At 42.0% G+C, this 25523-nt stretch overlaps 1 protein-coding gene across 3 annotated transcripts; it reads left to right on the top strand.

The window, feature by feature from the left end:
* Positions 1–1679: 1679 nt before the first annotated feature.
* C3H3orf52 (chromosome 3 C3orf52 homolog) lies at positions 1680–24679 on the top strand. Of its 3 annotated transcripts, none has more exons than XR_008596676.1 (7): positions 1680–2089; positions 4266–4386; positions 9421–9578; positions 13461–13531; positions 15989–16188; positions 17714–17919; positions 21375–24679. XR_008596676.1 is itself a non-coding variant. In XM_054973710.1 (6 exons), the coding sequence occupies exons 1-6, from the start codon at positions 1961–1963 to the stop codon at positions 17740–17742; spliced, it is 708 nt and encodes a 235-aa protein (XP_054829685.1). In that variant the 5' UTR covers positions 1680–1960; the 3' UTR covers positions 17743–18592. The 3 variants fall into 3 exon arrangements, 1 of the variants encoding a protein (XP_054829685.1); XR_008596675.1 differs by having other exon boundaries at positions 19425–24679; XM_054973710.1 differs by lacking the exon at positions 21375–24679 and having other exon boundaries at positions 17714–18592.
* Positions 24680–25523: the final 844 nt, after the last annotated feature.

Here is a 25523-nt window from a genome sequence, read left to right as displayed (position 1 = left end):
CACACTCATTCTTTCTGTTCAAAAAATGTTTCCTCTGATTTCCAGATCACTTTTGAAATGCTCCGGACTTTGAGCAGTTTGAGGGACTTGATATGAGAGCAGCTTCATGGAAAAATCATTGCCAGTTTACATTGCTTTATTTTTATCTAAGTTTATTTTAAATTGTTCTTACGCAATTTAGACTCCCATTTTCTTTTTTAAATTACTTTCAAAACTCTAAAGACCAGCTTTGGGATATGGGCATGGTATAGGAGCTAGAAATTCTGCAAACAACTCAGGGCTATGAAGCTTTTAGACTACAGCAAGATATGTCTGTAGCTCTCTTTTCATAGAATCATAGGGTTAGAAGGGACCTCCAGGGTCATCTAGTCCAATCCCCTGCACAATGCAGGAAATTCACAACTACCTCCCCTTTCCCTACACACACCCAGTGACCCTTGCTCCATGCCCAGAAGATGGCAAAATGCTGCTAGGATCCCTAGCTGAACTGGCCTGGGGAAAATTGCTACCTGACTCCAAGGTGGCGATTGGCATTACCCTGGGCATGATTTACATCTCAGTGTGCATTTGCACATGATAACTGAGTGAGTGAACAAATATGCATTCACTCAGTTCACTAGCACACCTGTCATGTATTGTGAGACATTCTACTTTAAGGTGGTGACAAGACTCTCAGGGATCTGAGTTTGTACTCCTGAACATATTCACAAAGGATACTTGGAAACGTCATTGTAAACAATCAAGATAAAGAGTTTTTAAAATGGTAGTCTGAAATATGTACAATGTAAGTTCCTAAAACTATACAATGCATCTCAACTTTTTCAAAAATCGAAATAAAAACAAATAATTTTCTAATATCAAGATTTGTGCAGCCTGTTCTGCTCTGATCCAAATGCATGTATGCATAGCACTAACAGGCAGTTGGAAGTCAAGCCTCTCTGCTGTTTGGAATGGATGAAGAGAGAAGACTGAATCCAACATTTTCCCATTCCTTCTGAATATCTGATTAGTGTCTTCATGTTTATTTTCTAATATGTGCACAGACAAGAAGATCAGGAAATGCACTCATTCAACCATAATTTGTGTGCCCAGTTCCTCACCTAGCTGGAGATATATGCATATATTCCCCAAGCTGGAGTACTTAGTTGTGCATGTTAAATACATAAAATTTTGGACTCATCAATGACATTTTCCAGATAAACACAATGTGTTTCCAATCGTTTATATCAAATTTTTGCAGCATTAAAAAGCTCAAATCTAGATGGCATTCTGAACTCAGTTTTGACGCTTCTCAATGAGTTCACTAGAGCTCCAAGTCTGCATTTAAAAAATTCTTTGGAGGAATTAATCATCAAACTTTAATAAGACTTTTAAGATTTTCTTGGCTGACAGGCAAAGCTGATATGATTAATTCAGCCATTAATTGAACAATTACTTATAGTTAAACAAGAGATGCTTTTTAATTTAATCTTTCTCCAGCTTTAATTTGTAATCCCTGCTTTTTATTAGATGCATTGAATTCTTTTATATACAGTACCATTATCTGTGTCAGAGATTTTTATTCCGTGCCAAGGAAGAAATGCGCTTTCATTACTTCATAAAGGGTTGGGTTGCCTCAGGTTAAGTCACCTGGTGAGGTCTACAGAGGGCAGGCACAGTAAGGTAAACAAACTGGAAAATCAAGCCTTACCCAATTTGAGTATGAGACTTGGTGTTTCCCGGTTCTAGACATACTAGGATTTGCTAACATTATGGACTGATTTTCTTTCAAAGTCTACGTCTTCTTTTATAAGGATTTCATCACATTGCCTAATTCATGAGAATAGCTGCCTGAATGGGAACTCCTTGGCTTTATGTGTTATCAGCAGACACATGACTGGAACCGAAAACACAGAGGAAGTTGTTTTTTCCTGCTTAAATGACCCTGCATTGGAAACGTCTCTTCTGAGAACTGGAAGTAATGAATGGCCAGGTTCCTGAACAAGAAGTGGAAAACATGGAGTTATGTGATCTAAGGGAAGAAAAAGAGGAAGAAAGTGGACCTGGTGTTGATGAGCCTCTCAATCATGGAGTCACAAGAATTTCTGAGGTAAGTCACTTTTTAAAAAAGGCGTGTTAGTATAACAATAATGTTAGATAATGATTAATTTCATTGAAATAATTTTATTGGAATAAAGGATTTAATTGGAGGTGCTTGGGTTTCAAAAATACCTAGTTGGAGAATGTTCACCTTGAAACTGAACCTGCATGCTTGTCTGTCAGTGCTGTCCTCCCAAGCAGAGACACACTGTTTTAAGCCTATGGACTTGAATGAATTTCAAAGGTATAACTCTGCTTAGGGATTGCACTGTACAACCAGCATCTACAATACGTATGTTCTCATTACCTGTACCAAGTTACTAGTGTGAATGTACCTTGTACTTGATAACAGAGAATATCATACAAATGAGAAACTATACTCTCTGTGAACAAACAGGTTCCCTGCTTGGGGAGTGCTATTAGGTACATTTTTATCTCTGAAGGCTCAGATCACTGTGGTGTAGTCTAACTTTGGCCAGCTTTTGTTGGTTGCAGACCTTCCTTATGCAGTCTTTTATGACAATGTAGAAGCTTCCGTTTGTTCAAACAGAAGCAGCAAAAATTACTATCAGCTATAAATTACAGAGTGCATGTTTTACCCATGCTACAGGATTTACATTGGCAACTGATTCACTTCTGGGATGTCCACACACAAGACAAGACTTTACATACCCATAGGCTGGCACTATGCTACAGTTTTGGTGCCAGTTCAAGACATACCTGTTTTCTTAGGCTTTCTATTAATGCTTTTTCTGTTGTAATTTACCCTGTTTCCCAAGTATCACAACTTAATTTGTGAGATAGTTGAAACCCATGTTTGATCCTGACTTGCCAGTCTGAAAATCACTACTTTAAGAGTCTATCATTACTCAAAGAATGTGTTTCTACACCAATCTTATTGCAGTTGTTAGAAACATTTGGCTGCCTCTGTGTCCTCTTATCCCCTTTTTATAATATGTCCCCTATTCTTCAGAGCGCTCTGCCAATGAGATTCAGGCGAATTATGATTACTTTAAAATGTCTATAGTCTTTGTACCCTCCCATTATTATTGATTTAAAGAAAAAATGCACAATATGGAGGTACATTCATAAGCACATAAGTTCATTGAAGTTCATAAGCTCATGTTGCATATTTAAGTATCCACTGAGAAACTTCACTTCAGAGGATCCGGCAGCTGCTTTCACCTGAAACTATGTAATCTATTCCATCCGTTATCAACGAAAGAAGTTGTTGATTTAAGAAATTCTGTATGTGTTATACAGCCTTTCTGATTTGGGCCCTTTTCACACTGCTTACTTGCAGCCGCAATGTCGCAAAATATAGCGCAAAAAACACGGAAGATAGCATCTTCTTGCGAGAGTTTTGCAGGACATCGTGTAAAACTCTCGTGAGAAGACACTATCTTCCGTATTTTTGGCGTGATATTTCACGACGTTGTGGCAGCAGGTAAGCAGTGTGAAAAGGGCCCTGGTTTAACAAGGATGTTTACCTAAGGTGTAACAGTTAGCTCAGGTGTAACAGTTAGGATCCAGACTTTTATTTATTTAAATTTACAGAAAGTTCCAGAACAGATTAAACAGTATAATTTAAATAAACAAAACAAGTAGTTATCTCCTTGGCAGTGTTGCTTCACTAGGCTGCCTATAAAAGGTTTCCAGGCTGTGAGCCGTAGGCAAAGAGCCAAGGACCATTCTTTATATTCTCCTTCTTGCTTGCCTATTTATGCTTTAAATTGTCAATCTTATGCTGACAATCAGCAGCTGAATTTTTTTGTCCCTATTTATTCCTATTATATCTGCACTTTCTCCATTTCCCACTTTTTAAATTTATTTATGAAATTTATTGTCCTCCTTTCCCACTGAGACTCAAGGCGGATTACACAGTGTGAGATTAGTACAGTCAGTATCAAGGAAAATTTAATGACTTTTACTAAAACCGAGTTCATCTTTTTCTTCCCTGTTGTTTTGTCTTTTCTCCATTTTCCTCTACCTCTTGATGATTTTAGAGAAAAGTTCTTTGTTCTCCCAATGGCTGTTGCCTGTGACATGAATAGTGAGATTCATAATGTCATGGTGTTTTATTACTTCTAACAGATTCACTCACTCACTCACTTATACTGTTCTATTCCACACAATCACATTACTTACTAATGGATTTTCTCTTTTATTCTTTGTGTGATTAAAAGACAGCTACCTCACGCTCTTGTTCGGAGATCATTTTTTGGAAATGCAAACTGTGGATGGTTATAACTTCAGCTTTCCTGTTGTTGATTCTTGTGATTATTATAAGTTTAATTTTTTATTCAGGTATGTATTCTACTTCATATATTTTATTTATTTATTTATTTATTTATTTATTTATTTATTTATTTATTTATTTATTTATTTATTTATTTATTTATTTATTTATTTATTTATTTATATTCCACTCTCTCCAAAAGTGGGCTCAGAGCAGATAACATCACATATCATATTCATATATCACAATAAAATCACATTTGCGAGTATAAAATTCAGTGAACATAGAACTGTAAGTGGCAGCCCATATTGCAGTAACCTGGCCAAAATATCCCATTAGGTGGGAACTGGCAGAAAACATCAAACCTGCCACTGCCCTGACCTCAGCCATACACCTGGCAGAACATCTTGATCTTACAGGCCCAGTGGAAGGATAGCAAATTTCGATGGGCCCTAACTTCAACAGACAAGAGAGTTCCACCAGGTTGGTGCCAGGACCGAAAAGGCCCTGGTTCTGGTTGAGGCTGGACAAGCATCCTTGGGGCCAGGGATCACTAGCAGTTGTTTTTCGGCCAAAGAGAGTGCCCTCTGGGGAACATATGCTGGTCCCAGTCTAACAAAATATCAGAGAGATATTAGGAAAGGGAGAACTGCTTTCCACTATAACCTAAATCCAGCTAAAGTTAATCGCATAAAACAATATCAAATCAACATCATTAATGTGAGGTAGAGGATTGAGTCCCAACTTTGCCACAGGTCATTACTCACTATCAGCCTAATCTACCTCATAGGGTTGTTGTGATGATAAAATGGAGGAGAATTATGTAAGCCACTTTGGGTGTCATTAGGGAGAAGGGTGGGATATAAATGAAGTAAGTAACTAATTAAATAAATAAAATCCAATCCAATTAAAAAAAATAAGAAATCAGTGTCAGTTCCAAAAAGTTTGCCTGAAAGGGAGTTTTCATATATCATCCAAACCAGTATAAGCGCTGAAGGTATCTCTAAGAGAGTAATTCAATGTTGTAGTACCGCCACTTTTTAAAAAAGCCCTGACCCATGCCCTCACTAACAGCTGGGGATGTTCTTTGAATTCTCTCTCTCGCATTTAAATGTCTGTAATTCTCACTTATGGAAGCTGATCTTTGACCATCTGTGAATTACCTTTTTGGAATCAGCTGAGATAAATCAGATCTATTTTTAGCTCCCCTTAGAGCAAGGCTTCACCACATATAAAAGTGAGAGACAGATTCTGAGAGTGATTTGCACTGATGAAAAATGGGAAGCACAAATTCTGGATGGAGGATACACTTTTGTGCAGTAGTATGTTGCCAAGGAGCCCCTCTCTCCCATTCTGAGGCCTGCAATGAACTGTGTCAGTTTGTTGCGTTGCTGTTTAAAGCTACACTAAAGACTCTCTTTCTGGGCAGCATTGCCCATGCCTGTATCCTGACTTTCCTGCGTGTCTGGACTCTACTACACATGTCTGTTTCCTGCCTACACTCTGTGCTACGGATTACCTACACCGGGCTGCTCCTATCTCTGCTATGGACTGTGTTGCCTACTGTTCACTGCCTCCATGGGCGTTTGCCTCACCTGGGCCCAGAGCCATGCTGTTAGCAGCCAGGTGCCCGCTGGGGAGACCCCCAGCGAGCCTGGCCAGGCACCCCCTGGTCAGCTCCCGCTAGGAGCCTCCCATGGGCCGGTCACCAAGCTTGCCCTCTCTACTGGGCAGCCTGCTAGCAAGCCCCAGTCATGCCCAGCCGGCAGCCATGTTCCCAGGCAGCCAGAAGACCAGCTGAAGCAGCCTGCTTCGAGAAGCCATTTCGGAGAAGCGAGCCAACCACGTCTGCAGTGGCCAACCTCGCCCTGCTCTGCATATCTTGATAGCCACCCCGGAACGGAAGCTAAGTGCCGGCCATCCTAAGCACTTAATGGACGCATCTCAAAGCAGCCTCCGCATTCCAGACCTGATGACATTGCGACCAACCCCAGTGTCCTGGAACATCCATTCAGCCCACCTGGCATTCCCCCTCCCTCCTTTGTCCCCTCTTCCCGAGGTGTCACAATAACAATCAGATTCTAAAGTGGCCCATCTAGGGTAGTTGTATAGCCATTAAAACCTTTGTTTCACCCATGAGAACCACTGGGAACTGCACCAGCCCAAGGGTACGTTTTGGGGTATTTAAGCTGGCCTCCCAGGCCACACGGTGCGCATACCATTCCTATCCAGACCCCTTGCCATCACTCTCTCTGTGGATCTAGTGCAGGCATTAGACCACCTCATCTCACTGCCAGTGTTCCCGCTAATGTGAGCACGTGAGCAATCGCTCACAGATTCTGACTTCTCCGCTCACAGCTTCTCAGATGTAGCTCACAGAATCTAACCCTCAGGCATCCCCGCCCTCCCAGTCAGCCAGCATCTGTAGGTGAGCCCTACAGGGATGGAGCAGGGATGGAGCCTCATCCCACCTCTCTCCTCCCTTCCTGGCTGTGGCTGGTTTGGCCCCCAGGGTGGTGCCAGAGAGCGCCTCCAGCCACTGCTGGCTCTCTAGCTGGGGAACAGAGCAGAGCTGAGTGATCGGGTCTGGCCTGACCCATGCAGCCTGAAATCGCTAGGATCCCCTCAGCCCCAGAGAGCTGAAGAGAGGAGGTAGTGTCTCAGCCGCCACCATGGTGAAGGCATCATTTAACTTGGCCTTGGTGCAGAAGGAGGCTGAAGAAGTAAGCATTGACTCACAAAAGCTCATCTTGAAATAAACGTGCTAGTCTTTAAGGTGCCATTGCGTGTCTGCTTTATTTTGTAGCAATAGACTAATACAACTACCCCTTTGTAACCAGCATGGACATATCCATTTTTATACATAAGCATACTCTGATTTTTGTGGCCCTTTCACCTAATGGCTTTTATTGTTAAATTGTTTTGGTTGTAATCAAAACAATTTGATTGTAATTTTTTTTAAAGGAGGTGCACTCAAAACTTTAATAAAAGTTGTTGTTTCTGCTCACAAAGTAGATTTTTAGCTCACAACACTGCAAAGCTTAGAGGGAACATTGCTCACTGCTACGTCTTTGCTCCACACTGTGACTTGGTGAGTATACCCAGTTCCGTCGTTCTCAAGTGGGCTACCCTGCTAATGCAACTGTCTCTATTTTCTTACTCTGTATTTCCTAGATCTTGTATGTTTCTTGTATGTGTGTGCTAACTTAGGCGTACGCAACACTATTTAGTAAAGACACGTTTTATTGTCATTTAGTCTGCCTCTTTATTACATGAGTGTCTGGAGAGGGACCCTGGTATAAATTGGTTAAGATCCCCATTAAATCTAGACTGCAAGCTAATTCCCCATCAAAAAGAGCAGTTCTGGTAACAGTATATGTGAAAGAGATCTTGGGGTAGGAGTGGACTGTAAACTAAATATGAGCAGTCAGTGTGATGCAGTGGCAAAAAAGGCCAATTCAATCCTGGGTTGTATCAAAGGGGCCATAGCATCGAAATCGCAGGAGGTCATAGCCCCTCTCTATACTGCCTTGGTCAGGCCACACCTGGAGTATTGTGTGCAGTTCTGGAGGCCTCACTTCAAAGAGGATGTGGACAAAATCGAGAGGGTGCAGAGGAGAGCGACGAGGATGATCAGGGGTTTGGAGACTGAGCCCTACGAGGAAAGGCTGAGGGCCTTGGGAATGTTTAGTTTGGAGAAGAGGAGATTGAGGAGGGACATGATTGCTCTCTTTAAGTATTTGAAAGGCTGTCATTTGGAGGAGGGCAGGAAGCTGTTCCAGTTAGCAGCAGAGGGTAGGACCCGAAACAATGGGCTTAAATTACATGCACAAAGGTCCCGGCTGGATATTAGGAAGAACCTTTTCACAGTGAGAGTAGTTCAAAAGTGGAATCAGCTGCCTAGGAAGGTGGTGAGCTCCCCTTCACTGACAGTTTTCAAGAAGAGGCTGGATGAATATTTGTCAGAGATGCTTTAGGCTGATCCTGCACTGGGCAGGGGGTTGGACTAGATGGTCTGTATGGCCCCTTCCAACTCTATGATTCTATGAAAGCACTTCTGTTGGCAGAAAAGAGGCTTGGTGTCTGTTGAACTCTGTGCCAACCCTGACAGACATGATTTTAGGGGCGCAGCAGGCTGCAGAGGGAAGGGGGAATCAGACATTTCACTTCTGTGAGCACCACTGGACTCAGGCAAAATAGAATCTGTGGTGGTATGGTTGCTATGATGAACCCAAGCAACTTTATAACGAAATGCCAAAACAAAATGAGCCTGGTAACCAACAGGCAGCCAGTGAATCCAGTGTCCATTTCTTAGGGGAAAAGTCAGAGCAGTATTTGCATTTAACTGTAAATCCCAACACTTTTTAAAGGGGAACCACATGTAAACCATGTTGTAGTAATAACCCTGTGAGCTTATTTGTATTTATTTTATTTCACTTATACATTGCCTTTCTCCCCAGTGGGGACCCAAATCAGCTTACATTATCCCCCTCTCCTTCATTTTTCCTCACAAGAGTATTGGATTGACCAGAGGTTACACAGCAAGCTTTCATGGCAGAGTGAGGAATTGAACCTGGATTGCCCATTCTACTCACTCTAGCCCCTGCACCATACTGGCACTCATTATTGTTATTATCATTATTAATGTTTTTTATTAGCTCATTGTTATGACAACAATAGATACAACTGATAGAGAAGATGAAAAATTTCCAATATTGGCTACTTCAGCCTCAAGGAGTAAGGCCTAGTTTGTGGATCTGCTTTCTCAATAGGAGGGAGGGACCATCCAAGGGAAAGGAATATAAATCTTTCACAAGATACACAACTTGCTTACTGTCATCTCTACCGTTACATTTGTGAGCAGTTTCAATTTGACATTTTGCATTCTGTAACAGTCAGCAGTCCAAATGTGTTGTGCATGAATCTGATAAAATAATAATAATAATAACAGCATTGGATGTTTACTTACTATGCTAAAAAAGACGCACCAGGTGCACAGGGTCATAGATGTTCACTAAGCATGGTATGTAGAATCACCTGCAGCTGAAAAAATATACTGAGCCTGAGAACATCATCAATAATGAAATACTTTTTTATTTTAGAGATTTATATAGATGAAGATGAATACTGGGATCTCAAATCAATAGCAAATGGCAATCATCATAATTTCTCTGGAATTTTAAAAATTCAGTGTGTCAGTTCTGATTGGATTCTCTCAGAACCAGCATATCACTTGCTTTCTGAGAATCTAAGTAAAAGGGTAAGTTCATAAACTACTTAGAGAGGTTTGTCTATAACATATATATGTATGTGAGTGTGTGTTTTAAGGTTTTAATTTTATTTATTTACATTATTTATAGCCTACCTTTCTCATAGAGATTCAAGGCAGATTACATATCGTGAGTCAGTGCAGACAATTTCAAAAATATTTCAATAACAATGTAATAGGGTACATAAATGCAAATTTGTAAAGATTTAAAACAAGCAGAGATCCAAGACAGACTTGAAGAAACTCTGAAACAGAGTATAAGCAGTTCTAAGACTGACATATTAAACAATGTAAAAACCACCTAGCAGGATCACTCCAACAGAAAGTACACAGTAATAAAATCCTGAGTCCCCATCTCTCTACTAAAGCATCTCTTTGAGACCGCTTCCTTACAGTACAGCCCTCCTATTCGAATAAAAAGCCCTATTGGTCAATTTTGCATAGTTTTGTAGAAAGCCAGAAGAGTGGCTTATTTCATTTATACCAGCAAAGTGTTTAGCTAATCTCCCCAATCATAGATGTATAAAGGGACAACCTAGAAGAGATAAAGGAAATATGCAAATCATCTTCCAACAGGGAGGATATTTAATGGATTCCAGATGAACTAGATTAGGACCACAACACTGGAGGGAGATTAACAACTCCCCGTGCTATTTTCTGATTTAAAGAGCAAATTGCCTCATGAGAAATCCACATGGATCCTGTATGTCCCTCTCCCCCATGGGACAAATAGCAACACCTAAAGGGGTTGATGGCACACAAGAAACCTACCCCTGTGACCTCAATCCAATTTGGAATCCTTCCATTATTTTTTTATGAAAGAAAAAAAATCCAGGGAGATATATGGCCATCTTATATCTACTCTTGTTTAACCCTAGTTAATCCTAATGCTAAGTGTTATACTTGTAGTCAAGGCTGCATCTGAACCAACCAGCAAACATATATTACTATGTCACAATGGTTTTATGAGGCAAATTGGTGGGTTCACGAGACCTGTATGATGGTGTGATACCAGCCCATCAACACTACTGGATGCTCTCAGAACAGAGCCTGGCATGTCCTTAAAAATGGTGCGTTCACCTATAGCATTGGATGAGAGGCCACGGCTCAATGGTACAGTTAAGGTTGCCAGCCTACTTCAGGTATTCTCTCTCTACTTTACACAGGGTTTTTTTTTACCCTGAGAACACCTTCCCTTTGGCATCCCTCTCCCGTATGTAACCTGTGTATTGCCGCCTCCCTGTCTTCCTCATTGTTCCCAAAAGGATTTTGCTGCTACTAAAGGCTTTCTCCTTAGACTTCTTCTGTTTGTCCTATATTATGAGAAGGCTTTGTTACGGATGGTAGTAGGCTAGAGTGGTCAGTGCGTAAGGTGAAAAAGGGATCCGATAGTCCAGATGGAACAGGCATTTTGTTTACAGAAACTGAATTTATTTATAAATATATATACATAACAGTTGCAAAGTATTGATAAGTGTGGTTTTGGAATGGGTTCACAAGTTTGGTGGTTTCAGAATAGTTACATATTTTGCAAGGGACATTCACACACCCAGTCACAAAGACTGATTTTCCACCCAGTTCTTCACTCACAAAATAATTCTGTCACAAAATAATTCTCCCTCTGAAGGGAGACCACCTGGGGCTTTTCCACATGCTTGATTTATTTCTGTTTTCTTGACAGTCAATCCACAAGAATGGAATCAGTTTGGGCACAGTTGCTTCACATGACTGCTCTCTCTCTTCATTTTTACAGTTGTGGAATCAGTTTATTTTCTTCTGCACGTCCCTTATAGAATCATAGAATCATAGGGTTGGAAGGGATTTCCAGGGTCATTTAGTTCAATCCCCTGCACAATGCAGGAAATTCACAACCCCTCCCCTCACACCCCTAGTGACCCCTGCTCCATGCCCAGAAGGTGGCAAAACATCATCAGGATCTCTAGCTAAACTGGCCTGGGGAAAACTGCTTCCTGACCCCAATGTGGCAATTGGCATTACTCTGGGCATGAAATAAAGGGCCATGAGAACTAAGCACTGATGTAACCCTTCCTGCCCTCTCTCTCATGATCTGCCTAGGTTCACAGAATCAGCATTGCTGTCAGATGGCCATCTAGCCTCTGCTTAAAAACCTCCAAAGAGGGAGAGCTCACCACCTCTCGAGGAAGTTTGTTCCTGTAATCAGGATTTTCAAGACTGGGTGCTGTTGTCATTGGTGGCATCACAGCATATACATACACCCTTTAAAAAAATTTGTGCATGCAATTGTTGAATAAAATAAGACATTTAAAATGAACACACAATCAGGGAAAGAGAGAAAGAGGGCCATTAAAACACACAAGGCAGCTGGGTGTGTGTGGAGGGGAGGATAGCATTTCAAGGCAGTGGGCAGCAGCTGGCTGTTGGGGAGGGTTGATGTGAGCCCCTCATGCCTACCTATCTTTGTATAGTGAAGCCTAAAAGAGGAGCAACTCTGACACCCATCACTTTAAGAACCATATGTGAAGAGTTATGCCCCTTTCAAACTGTTCTTCTGGTGCCAGAAGTGGCCACCCTCCTCTCCTGGGTCACCAGGGCTTTTCCATTTTTATTTAAATAGGCACTTCAGTGTTACTATGTCAACATACTGTTGTAATTATATGTTTAGCAGGTTATTTGCATCCCCAGTTTTCATTTTTTTAAAAAGTCTCTAACACTTTCCCTCACAGAGATATAAGGAAAAAGGCATATCTCTGCAAGAGAAGGTGCTAAAGACTTACTTTGGAAAAAAAGGAAAGCTGGGAATTCAGAGAACCTGCTAAACAATTTTTGTCCCTGTTTATATTTCCATATCAATATAAAGGTTGTTTTTTTTAAAAAAATCAAAAATGGAACCACCCATCTTCAGGATGCAGTGGGGAGGAGAGAGAGTGGTTTGACCATGATGAGAGTCAAAACATTGAAAAATGAATTGGAGGCGGGTGGGAATGGGTGAGACAAAGAAAACTGGAAGAAACGTTACACTTGAAGAACAAAGATGACAGACTCAGCTTCCAGAAAAAGACTGGGGTAAAATGGTCTCAAAAGAAACAGGGAAGGGGCAAACAGGGAAAAAATAAAACCAAAAATGAAACAAAAACTAAAGGCACAACAAAGTGTATGGAAATCAAGGAATAAACCAAAACAGTATGGGACTAGAAGCAATGGGGGGGTGGGGGGGAGGAACTCATGTGAAAAAACTCCATTCTCCCTAGTTAGACAAAATATATTACAAAACAATCTTTTAAAACAGAAGTCCAATAGTACCACGTTAAAGACTAATAAAGAATGTTTCAGCATAAAGCTTTTGTAATTTAGAGCTCTCTTCATAACTTCTTCTGATGAACTTAGCTCTGACTCACGAAAGCCAGCGCTAGAATAAACAGTGTTAATCTTTAAGATGCCACTGGACTTTCTGCTGCGATAAACTGACACAGCTCCCTCTCTGGATGTAAACCAATCTCTCTCTCTTTCTCCTCCCTCCCTCTCTCTCTTTGAAAAAAGCTGATATTTTGATGCAGGATACAAGATGATTCTTGGGTAGTCCTATTTTTGTCTTCTGAGAAGTAGTTTAAGATAAGGACTTGCAGTCAGCAATAAAACCTATGAAGAAACTCTGATGTATATAAGGCTTTGAATTTCTGCTAAAATAGTTTGAACATCCCAGCCAAAGAAGATAAAACACTGGAGCCAATTGCACAGTATATCAGGTACTAAAGGTCCACTTGTGCAGGCTGGGATGTGCTTAGAATTAATTCTATAGGGTAAAACTTCTATAACAATAACTACGGTGTGTACTAGATAGCTGTTTTCATGCTGTGAAATATGTGGGAATAATTGTGTTTTTTTCCCCTCAAGCTCACAGATGTATACAATTATTCACCTGCTCTTAGGCGCTATTTTATTTCTGCTGAAGTTATTTCCTTCAGGTAAGAACAGAAAATAGCTTCATGCTTTTTTATGTAATTTAGAATACTTGGCTCACATAAAATATTAAAGGAAGAAACTGCATTTTGGTAGTCTTGCAGAGAAAATGTTGCTATAATTTGTCACTGGACAGTAGTTGTCATTATGAGCAATCCTAAGCGGGTGTACTCAGAATTCTACTTATGTTTACTCAACAGAGCTTACTCCCAGAAAAGTGTTCTTAAGATTGCAGTGACAGCGGTTGGTTGATTGATTGATTACACTTATAGCCTGCCCCCCACACAAAGCGGCCTCGGGGCGGGGTACAGCAATGGATAAATTACAACAGATAAAACAGTAGGACAATAAAATCATATCTTGACATAGGAGCATAAATTTCAGTATCCTGGATGGGGGCTCTTACCCCTTTCCCTGCACACCATACACAAGGGGAAAGAGGGCAGAGGTGTGGGTTGGTGAAGTCTAACTCCCCAACACATGGGAGGGGCAGGTGGACCATATAGACCCCCTACTGGTAGGAGACCAGCAGGAAGGTTACTTAGATGGATCCAGTGCTGGCCTCAGCCATATGCCTGGTGGAACATCTTTGTCTTACAGGCCTGCCAAAAAGATATAAGATCTTGGTGGGCCTGAGTGGTGGAACTGAGAGTTCCACCAAGTTGGGGCCAGGATGGAAAACATTCTGGCCCTGGTCGAGGCCAGCCGAGCCTCCCTGGGGCCAGGGACCACCAGTAGGTATTTGCCTGCAGATCTAAGGGCTCTCTGGGGTACATATGGGGAGAGGCAGTCCCTCTCCCGGTATGGTACCTGTTCCATCCACTCAGTCACAGTTTGGTGTAGTGGTTTGGAGTAGTGGTTAAGAGCGTGGGACTCTAATCTGGAGAACTGGGTTTGATTCCCCACTCCTCCACTTGAAGCCAGCTGAGTGACCTTGGGTCAGTCACAGCTTCTTGGAGCTCTTTCAGCCTCACCCACTTCACAGGGTGTTTTGTTGTGGGGATAATAATAACATACTTTGTAAACCACTCTGAGTGGGTGTTAAGACATCCTGAAGGGCGGTATATAAATCAAATGTTGTTGTTATTATTATTTGTTTAGTTTGTATAATCATATCCTGACCCTTTCTAAACATTTTCAAAATTATTGCTGTTAAGGTTGCTTAGTTGCCTGCACATCTCAGCTGTGAAAGCACACTGCTGGTGGAATATTTATTTTTTAAAAGTTGCTTCAGTATGCTAGCAGACATCCCCCTGGTGCACAGGTCCTACATGGGAGTAGTACAGGAAATTTTTTCAAGAAATTGTAGAAAATCAACCTTTGTTTATGAAATGTCCTTTGCTGGAGAACCATGCATTGATTAAAATATATTTGAGATGTGATGTGAGTGATTTCTTAAAAAGTCATTTAGGAAGAAAGATAATAGCTGCCTCAGATCATATATCTAATCTTTCTTATGCACGTAGAATCTCTGCCTTTTCAGACCCAGAGAACTATAAGATGATATAATCTTCATGTACTTCAGAATATGATTTGCTGCAGATAACAGCAAAGGAGGCTGCTCTCTTCCTGCCATGCATGTAGCTCTCCTAGCGGCATCTAGTTTCCCACTATGGACCTTTCCACTATGGAAGAACTTCTTCTGTAAGAGGAAGGGAAAAAAAAGGAGTGGTAGTATTCAAGCCTCTGCCTTGTATGCAGAATAACCGGGGCTGGTTCTATAATGAGATCTACTGAGGCAGTAGCCTTGTGTAGCCTCATGCAGCAGATTTTGGAGGCAAGAACTTCTTGTCCTGCCCTCCCATCAATGTCACCATCTCTTCCACCTCTTGTCTACCCACCCCCTGCTTCCTCTGAACCACTTTTTTGCTCCTTCCAATCCAGATGTTGGAGCAAGTAATCCCCATTCCCTCTTTGCTGAATGTGATGTGTGTTCCCCAGTAAAGCAGAACTGTACAAAGAAACACATTTATCATGTCCAAACTTCATATCCAAAGTTTAGATTTAGGGCTGCCAGGCCTCCCATTATAGCAGGAGGCCTTCTACTTGCAGCCCTCATTGCCTGCCACACCTCTGAGTGGTGGCACCACTCTGAGTGGTGGCAACAATGTTGGCTGCATTTCTACATGACTTCTTAGGGAAACCCAGAAGTGCCATAGGGTATCTCTAAGAATCTCTAGAAACTATGGGTTATACCATAGAGTTCCCCTCAATTCCTAGAGCTGCCATAAGACACTTCTAAGTTTTCCTCATAAATGACATAGAAATGCAGCTGATGTCCCCACCATGCCTTCACCCCCAAACCCTCCCATTAGTTACCAGGCATGGCTTTGCAGCCTTATTTTAGGTGCATGTTTTAAAAAGATCTTACATAAATATTTATATATAAATCTGTAAATAGTCCATTAGTTTTAAAGGGGGGATCTCTGTATTTGGCTGCTATGCTCAATTCTTCCTTTCAGTGATGAAAACAAAACTGTGTCCTTTGAGCTGGAGTTCTCAGTACCACCTGAAACTGAAGAGTTCATGAAGTATGTGATGAGTGAGACATTTGTGAAGGACGTTTTAAGGCAAAATATTTATGACCAGGAGGAAATTTATGGAGTAGATGTAACTGGATGTACTCATTTGACACTTGATCCAACTTCTCTTTCAGTTTCATGTAAGTGCCACATTCAATGAATAATTAAACATTTTTAAATAGATTTGTGCGGGATCTGAGGCTCAGCCCTCGGACTTACAGGAGGAGGGGACGGGAGGCAGTTGGGGGACAGTCACCCAGCCACCCTAATGGGCACTCAGGATCAGAACAGACCAACAACTGAAGGGGGGAAGGAGGCATCCCAGCCACAGGAGGGCAGAGAAGCACCCAAGCCTCAGAGAGTCAGGTGAGGCAGGTGGAAGCCAGCTAGCCTCACCCTCTGGTGGAGTGCCAGGGAGCCAGGCAGGGAAAGTGAGGACCCCCAGGAGGGGAGTAGACCTGATGAGGTGCAGGAAGCAAGAGCAGTCAGCCAGCAGTCTTACCAGCCAGGGAAGAGAGGCAGCCAAAGCAGCACAGAGCCACACCCCAGCCTGCAGGCCAGCTAGAAGGCAGTAGCCTGGTCCAGGTGAAGCAGGGAGCAAAACAACCCCAGGTGGGGCTGCCTGAGGCACTCTACAGGAAAAGCTTGGCAGACAGCCAAGGAGGCACAGGTGTGACTGCCCAGGGCAGTCAGCAGAGCAAAACCAGGTGTGGCTGCCTGAGTCAGCCAGGAACGTGGCTAGGGTGCAGGAGGGGGGCGTGTCTGACAGGTGGAGCAGGGAATGGGTGAAGGAAGAAAAGGGCGGGGTGGGTTGTGTAGCAGTTTAGGGAGGAACAGTAGAAGGAAGATGAAGGGGGAGAAGGAAGAGTAAGTTTGGAGCAGGGAAGGGGCCAGCTGTCATGGAAGGCAGCCAGGACTCTGTCAGATTGAGCAGGCCTGCAAGAGGATTGAGAGAGTGCGAGGGTGAGGTATACCCCCCTCCTTCCACAGAGTGGGAGCCTGCATAATCCCTGATAGCACCCTTGGTCCAAAGTCAAGCATGCAGGTGCCTCACAGGGCGATGCCAAAGGCAGAACCTGACAAGGTTAAAGAGCCATGTTTAAAGAAACGTTAGTGTATTTACTGAAATATAACGAAGCCCTTGCTGTTAAAAATACTTCATTTCTGTATGTAGATCCTTGGAATATTATGGTTCTTTTCTGTTCTATAATAGAACAACAGTAATTTTATTCATGTTATTTAATGGAATTAGGGCCAAGCTACAAGTGACGAATAACACTTGAACAGCAAGTGGATTTAGTGGAGAGCAAGTGAACAGGGAGAAATACACTTGCCGTTCAAGTGTCATTCGTAGCTTGGCCCTTAGTAATCACTCATTTAACTTGCTCAAATATTGAAGTCTATAAACCTCATAATCCTGTATATGAACAAGAAATTGTTGATTTCAGTTCCATGGTGCAGAACCTACATTCTCCTAATCTGTGGCATTATGCACATTGCAATATATACACACAACACAACACAACACAACACACTTGTATCTTTAAGGAACTCATTACTAGTTAAGTATGAATTTGTTAGTATGAATTTGTTTAAATCATTCTAATTAGTTTAATAAACTTTTCTTTTTCTCTTCTTCCCCCCACCCCCAATTTGTTTCTAAAGCAATACAGGCTATCAATACAGACGGGTGAATTGTACATGGACTAACTACGGCACTCTAGAATAGCCTAGGAAGAATGTCCAGCTATGGAGCCTGAAATGTTTCATGCTAAGAAACAGTTCCATCTGACTGATTTACAAAATGCACTCAGTCCTCTTTCTGTAAACTGCTGTGGTAGCCATGTGAAAGAAAATTCAAGCTGTCACTGGTATGAATAAGAACTTAAGAAGAACATTGGTTGAACAGATCAATGGCCCATTTAGTCCAGAATCCTGTTTCATTAAGTGGCCAACTAGATGTCCCTGTAAAACAAATAGAAGCAATAGCCCTCACCCTCTAGCTGGTGTTTGGTGGCATAGTGCTTCTTATCATGGATGTTGTACTTACCTATACTTCTCTTCCTTGAACTTAATTCTCCTTTAAAACCATCTAAGCTACTAGCCATGAATTATCAGTGAATCAGTGAATTCCATAAATGAACGATGTGCTGTGTATAGAGGTATTTCCTGTTTCCCATCCTGAACAAAAGCTGAGGTCCCATCATTTTGGCTATTCTGCCAAGGTAGACATCACTTTAAGTGCAGAGAATCATTGTACAACTATTAGTCCACAATTAATGCTGGTTATTTGTTACACTCTAAAAGATATTAGAAGATCTTTGCAATACCTTTACGAGAGGAGAATTCTAGGAAACAGACAAGAGTCAAGATATTACTTAGTACTGTGAGGCCTATTCTGAATGAAAGTCCATACATTGGAACTTTTTTAGTGCTTCAGTTAATCGGCTGTTTCAAAGTTTTTCACTGTGCTGCTAAACAGTGTAGAGTATATAAGAAAAAGATGTGTACCTGTTGCATAGTAAAATGTTTATGCAGAAAGTTCTTGAATGTCACTGTTTTTATATGATTATATATAACTAATGGAGCATGCAGTAATTTTCTGTCAGACTATTGGTAGTAACAGCGTAGTAGAGTGCCTTACTAGGACTGGGAGATCTGACCATTCTGCCAGGAAACACACTGTAAAATACTGGGCAAGTTATCATATCTGAGGGCCAAACTACATGTTCAGGCTTTTAATGAGTTGGATCTGATTCCCCGTATCCAACTCAAGTTTCCTACAGCTGCTGGGAATGGACTCAGAACACCACTTCAGGGGAAGGAAGGTTTCCTGCCATGCAGAAAAAGTGCTGGGGGGGGGGAGTTATTTCCTCTTTTTGCTGCTCCAAGTGGAGTATTATACATAGAATATCAAAAATAAGGCAATACCCCCCTCCCAGGGTTGTTTCTATGTGAGAAAACAGCTTGGGGGAGGAGGCAAGAGCCCTTCCTCCCTCAAGTGTTCTGAACCCCTTTAGGCTCTTCTTAATTTAAAAAAAAATCTTTTCTCCACAGCTGCTGTGTGGCTGCAGGGAACCTGGACCCATCTTATTAAAAACCCAAATGTGTAGTTTGGACCTCAGCCTAATCTACATCACAGGGTAGTAGTTACATAAAATGTGAAAAGGTGAGAAAGAATGGGATAAAAATGTGAGTAGTGATAATAATACTATTAATTTAGCCCAGCAATATCTATTTTAACTGGCAGCAACTTTCTAGAGGTCTGACTCTTTCACAATCTTAACTACTGTTATACCTTGACAGAATTTTAAAATTTTTTTACAAGATATTATTTATTGATTTAAAGCATTTCTATTCTGCCTTATCTCCTCAGACTCAAGGCAGCTAATAATCAGCAACCAAGTTTCAAGGACACAAACTATAAAGGCCAATGAACAAAATTAAAATAGATTAAAACTCACTAATTACTAATTTAAAACATGCAAGGAACAGTATACTCACAGCCTGAACTGATGATGATCCTCCACCGAATGATCTCTGGAACAAGACTGCTTCACATGCCTTCCTAATGTAGCAAGTGAAGGCAACCACCTCCCTCATGCTGGCAGGCCATTTCAAAGCACTGGGCCCACCATGGGCAATAGCAAGAGTTGCCAGCTCCAAACTGAGAAATTCCTGGAGATTTGGAGGTAAAGCCTTGGAAGAGCAGGATTTGGGGAGGGGAAGGACCTCAAAGGGGTATAATGCCATAGAGCCCACCCTCTAAAGTAGCCATTTTCTCCAAAGAGAATTCTCTAAACCCCATCTGAAGGAATGCAACCATAGTTCTTCCTGTAGCCATGCGGACAGTCATACGGGAGGTTACCAGGGTTGCCAGGTCTTCTGGGGGCAAATCCAGGGGATTGAAGGTGGTGGTGGGCATTTACGGCACACTCCCACGCAAATGAAAATGATGTAATATCTAATGTAATGTCATTTCTGATGGGTTGTGCCAGGGGCAAATTCTCAAAAATCAGCCCCAAACTTAGTGTTTGGAGTTGATTTTTAGAAAATTGGCTCCCAACATAACCTGCTGCTTCTGCATTGTGCAAGAAATGACATCATTTTCTGGCAACACAGGAGCATGTGCACACAATTGGGCTGTGTAAATCTCAGGCAGAGCGCACAGAGTTGTCCAGGTTCCTGACCCTCCCCCCACCAGCCAGGTGAGCTGTGGCAAGAGGTGGTGGCTGGCAGCAGCTGGCAGAGGCAACCCTTAAGGAGGAAGCTTAACTTGAGCATGCAAGTTAATAGGTGATTCATGTTGGTAAGTATGAGGAGCCAAAGGCTCTAAGGGTAATAAACTGCTCTTTGAATTGGCCCTAGAGGCAAATAAGTAGTCAGTAGGATTGCCAACCTCCAAGTGAGACCTGGAATTTTTTGGGAATCTTCAGAATACAGAGATTAATTCCCTGGAGGAAGTGGCAGCTTCAGAGGATGGACTTTATGGCATCATGTCCCTGCTGAGCTCCCTGTCCTTCCTCGTACTCTGTCCTCACAGTCTCTGCTCCCAAATCTCCAGGAATTTTCCAGACCAGAGTTAGCAACCCTACTAGCCAGTGTCATTGCCACAGCCCTGGAGTTCAGTGTTCAGTGTTCTGAGCAGTTAACCCAAAGACAAGCCTCGCTGCAGTATTTTGTATCAATTGATGCTTCTAAGGGTCTCTCTGGACATGCAGGTTTTCCACAGTAAATGGCTGTTAAAAAATATAGGAGAGCACAAATGGCCTCAGAATGCCTCCAAAGGGGGAGGAGAGGCTCCTCCTCCACTCTCAAAGCCATTTCCCTGAGTTACAATAGCATGAGGGAAGCCCCTGCCCCCTGCCTGTTTTTACTGCTCCACATGCACAGAATAGGGAAAAAAACTTCCCTCCCCTGCTATTTTGACATGGGGAAACAGCTTGAGGCATTCTGAGGCTGAGGCTGTTTGTACTCTCCTTTATTTTTTTAACAGCTATTCTCTAAAGTTCCTGTCTAGCTGCAGGGAACTCTTTAAAAACCTGCACTAACATGCTTGGCCCTAAGACATCTTCAACGGCAGCCAAATGTAGAGCATGCACAATAGTCTGATCTGGATGTAGCACAGATCAGTGAAGCCAGGCCAGCAGAATTTAGAGAAGGGGCCACCATATGAGCTAGATGTGATTGATAAAAGGTACTCCTAGCAATAGCACTGATGGGCTTGTCCTTTAACAAGGCTGGGTTCAATCTCCTCATGATCCTCCATGGAAACAAGCCAAACATTCTGCCTTTCTAACCAGCATCACCTTTGTCTTGCCTCTAGATTCAATTTGTTTACCCTCAGCTACTTGATCAAGACTTGAGACAATGGCCTGGAGCTTCTCCGTGTGGGCAGCAACCTCCAGGGGGAGCCTGGAGTTCTCCAAGAATTAAAACTTATCACCAGGCTACAGATACTGATTCCCCTGGAGGAAATGGCCACTTGGGTGGGTGGAATCTATAGCATCATAAGCTCTGCTGAGCTCCCTCTCTTTCCCAAACTCCAACCCCTGACAGTGAGAGTTTCCTAAACTGGAGCTAGCAACCCTATTCTGGAGGCCTGGATAATGAGATACAAAGCTGGGCGTCATCAGCGTGTTGGTGACAACTTGGTTTGTAGTTATTATGGGGTATTATTATAGCTGAATTGTGTACTTCTGACTGAGAACATACTAAAAAATTCTTTTAAAAGATGCAGATGTATTGTTGGAAATGGACTTTTCAAACATGACATCCAATGCATTATGTTTAGTATCTTATATACAAAAAAATTACTAAAAATGATATGCTCTATTTAGCTATTTATTGGTTATTGTGATGCTTCAGGTGCAATCCTAAGAATACTTTCCCGGGAATAAGACTCATTGAACAAAATGGGATCTTTGGAGCAGACCTGCTTGAGATTACTCACTCATTATTTATCCCACAATGTGAATTATGTAGGACAAATATGCTCTGTTAGGGAGATAATCCCTGAGAACCATTGCAGCAGATAGCAATGACTAATAGCCTAATTCTCCTGATTTACAGTCTACTGACAGGATTATATTGCGACCATCACTACAGCAAGTGTCTGCTTCCTAGCCGCTCCCTGCGAGCTGCACTAACACTAATTTAAACTAGCACTTTGTGCAAGGCTCTATGGCTGTGGGCCATAAAGTGTTTTTGAACACGCACACATGAAATTGCCACACACACCCACAAAGAACTTGCTAGCATACTTCTGGAAAAGCTGCAGCCATTTGGGAACTATGTGTACAATGATTTTATTATATTAAAAATATACCGTTTTTCTTGTCTGAGCGAGACAATTCCGAGTTTATTTGAAATGGTGGGCATTTAGCATCCTGGGCCTGAAAACAAAAGTGGTGAAGGAAAGCAGTTCTTAATTTATGAACACATAATCATGGTCACTGTTGTCCTGAAGGCTGGGAGAAGCTGTAGTTCTGGGAGAAATGACAATACTTGCATACTCAGTCTCAGTGCTTTTCTTTATCCTGGGGATGCTTCCTTTGTAGGTGTGGTCAATGGTGGCATAGCATATTTCAGTGGGGTAGGTAGAGGCTTTGTCCTCTGTGTCGTCCTGGTAAGAAAGAAATCAACCGCTAACATTTATGCACTTTGAGACAAAAAAAATTGCAAGTAAGTTTCCAGCACTGCAATGATATCACAATGAATTGTAATCAACACATTCACAAGCAAAGCACAGCCATCTTACCATCCTAATTTATGTGCTTTTGTGGCAGTTGTGGCTGGCCTTATGTGCACTAAACATGTAATCTGTTCAGAACTCTCTTACACAGCCTTCATTCAAGGAAAGTCTCTTGAAGTTGCTAGGCACTGAAGAGCAGCAGAACTTCATGAACCGACACGGATGTTTACATAATTCTCAAAATAGGCAACATTTGCTGTAAATTCTTGTAATGGGCCAATGAACAGGGGTTGTCTCTTCCTTATACTGTGAAGTTTCTTTTTGGAATGGAGAATCTTAAGGTTACATAGAATTCATGAGTCATCAAGACAACCTCAAACTTCTGTTTATACTCCTACTTCTTCAACCTCCAAACATGATTCTGCCTAACATTTTAAAGAGGAAAAAGATGGTGTAAGACAGTAGAGAATGTAAAATGCACCATTGAATATATTTGACTGATTCCTCCTTCCTGTTAATCAGTCTGACTTTGTGTATTGCAAATATCTCTAAAGAAAATTGAAACTGATGAGACTTGGTTAAATTCATATCATCAGATTATCTTATTAAGAATGTGGGTTAAGTGTATCTATGTATTATGGTTCAGCAAACGCTGAAGCAGTAATGTAGCTGCTTTATTAATAACGAAACATGTAATTCAGTTGAAGGACATAAACTGTGCTCTTCAGGCTCAAACCTGCTAACTGTGCCTTCCTTGAGAATGTAACTAGCCCTTACCTGCTCCCTTGCTTTTTCTGTAGGAGTTCCACTGCTGTAGACATGAGCTCTATGTTTCACAGGATTTTTTTTTTAATCGTTCTATTTGATTGCTGTGTTCTTTGGGTTAATGGATTTTGAAAGAAAGATGTTTTTACACATATGTTGTTAGTCATCCTGAGCGCTTAGCAGGTAAGGCAGGAGGTAATTGTTTTAAAATACAAGTTTAAACTAAAACCTCCATTATCTTGGCAATGTGGTTTAAGTTGTCAGTTACAAATCTTCATGTCCCGTAAAATGCAACCATTTGCAGAGTTATTTCAATCTGAATCCATTAATTTCAAGACTGGAGTAATTCTGTATAGGATTTATTTGTTTATTTGTTTGTTCATTTGTTTGTTTGTTTATACATGCATATATACATACACACACATTCTACTTTCTCAATGAGATTCAAGGTGAATTACACAGTATAAGTTAATACAATTAGTGGCTGGGACATTCAATAAAAAATATAAAAGGGTATGGATTGCAGACATTTGAAAAACAAGCATACATCTGAATCCAGAGCTGCAAACAATGCTAAAACAAAACATTAGTAATTTGATATGACATATTAAACAACATGGAAACTACCCAGTAGGAGTATACTTGCAGCAACAGGAAATACCCAGTAGGAGTATACTTACAGCGGCAGGAAATATGATCCCTGTCCCTTTTCCAAAGAATTTTTCTGAGTCATTGTCTTACAGGACACCCTTATCTAAAAAAAACCCCTCCTGAATAATTCAGTCTTGCATAGTTTGCAGGAAGTCAGGAGAGTGGAAGCTTTTCTGACCTCTTCAGACAGGCCATTCCATAAGGTGGGGGCTATCACAGAGAAAGTATGTGTATGGGCAGCTATTGATTTTGCCCATGTGGTACTTGCAGAAGGCCCTGCTCAGATGAGTGAAGCTGCCATGGTGGAGCATAGAGAGGCCATCCTGCACATATGAGGAACCAAGGCCATGAAGGGCTTTGTATGTCATAGTCAAAACTTTGAATTGAGCTCAGTAACTGGGTTGCCAATGGAATTACTGCAGAATGCACCACAAACTCTCCTTCAAGATCTCTGCCTTCCCAACCAGCATCACTTCTGTCCTGTCTGGGTTCAGTTTCAATTTGCTTTCAGCCATTTTACTGATGAATAGGGATGTGCGTTTCGGCATTCAGAATGCCGAAAGAATGCCGAAACAAAAGTGTTTCGGCATTCTTCAGGAATCCCGAAACGTTTCGGGGAATGCCGAAACGTTTCGGGATTGCCGAAAGAAAAACCCGAAACGTTTCGGGATTCTTTCGGCATTCTTTCGGCATTCGAGAATCGCCATTTTGTTTTTGCTAGCCGTTTGCCTTAGCAAGCGGCTAGCAAAATCCTGCTGGAAGCAAAGGCTTCCTGCAGGCTCTTAGAAGAGGGGAGGGGGGAGAAGGAGTGAATCACTCACTCCTTCTGTCACCCCCCACCCCTCTTGCAAAGGAGGATAGGGAATCCTGCTTTGCCTTGCAAATGCAAGGTGCAAGCATTGCATTGCACTTTGCATTTGCAAAGCAGCAGAGATTCCCGCCAAAACTAACAGGTAGGGGGGGGGAGCAGGAGGAGGGTGGCTCTTGGAGTGTGGGTGGGGAAAGGCAGGGGAGTGGGGACTTTAGGAGTCACCAATCCCACTGCTGCATTCTCATGCCAGCCAATAGATTTAAATCTTTGGCTGAGGCTGCAGCAGGGGATTTAAATTTGGAGCAAGACTGTCTGGAACACTTCTGTTGCTGCTGCTGCTGAGCTGTGACCGAGAGAGGAGAAGAAGAGAGACTGCACCTGGAGCCTGGAGGACATCTGCCTGGAGGATCAACTGTGCTGGACATCCTGAGAGGACACCTGGTAGGCCTTTTTAAAATTTTTGTAAATTTTTTTGATGCTGGGCAATGTGCTGCTGTGGCCTGCCTCTGCAAAAAGGTGTTGCAGTTTATTCTTGGCATGGCCTGGGGGACAGG

Source organism: Eublepharis macularius, chromosome 3 (genome assembly GCF_028583425.1).
Source record: "Eublepharis macularius isolate TG4126 chromosome 3, MPM_Emac_v1.0, whole genome shotgun sequence".
Lineage (NCBI taxonomy): Eukaryota > Metazoa > Chordata > Lepidosauria > Squamata > Eublepharidae > Eublepharis > Eublepharis macularius.
Note: the sequence above shows the minus strand (reverse complement) of the source record. Positions and strands in the feature narration are given on the sequence as shown.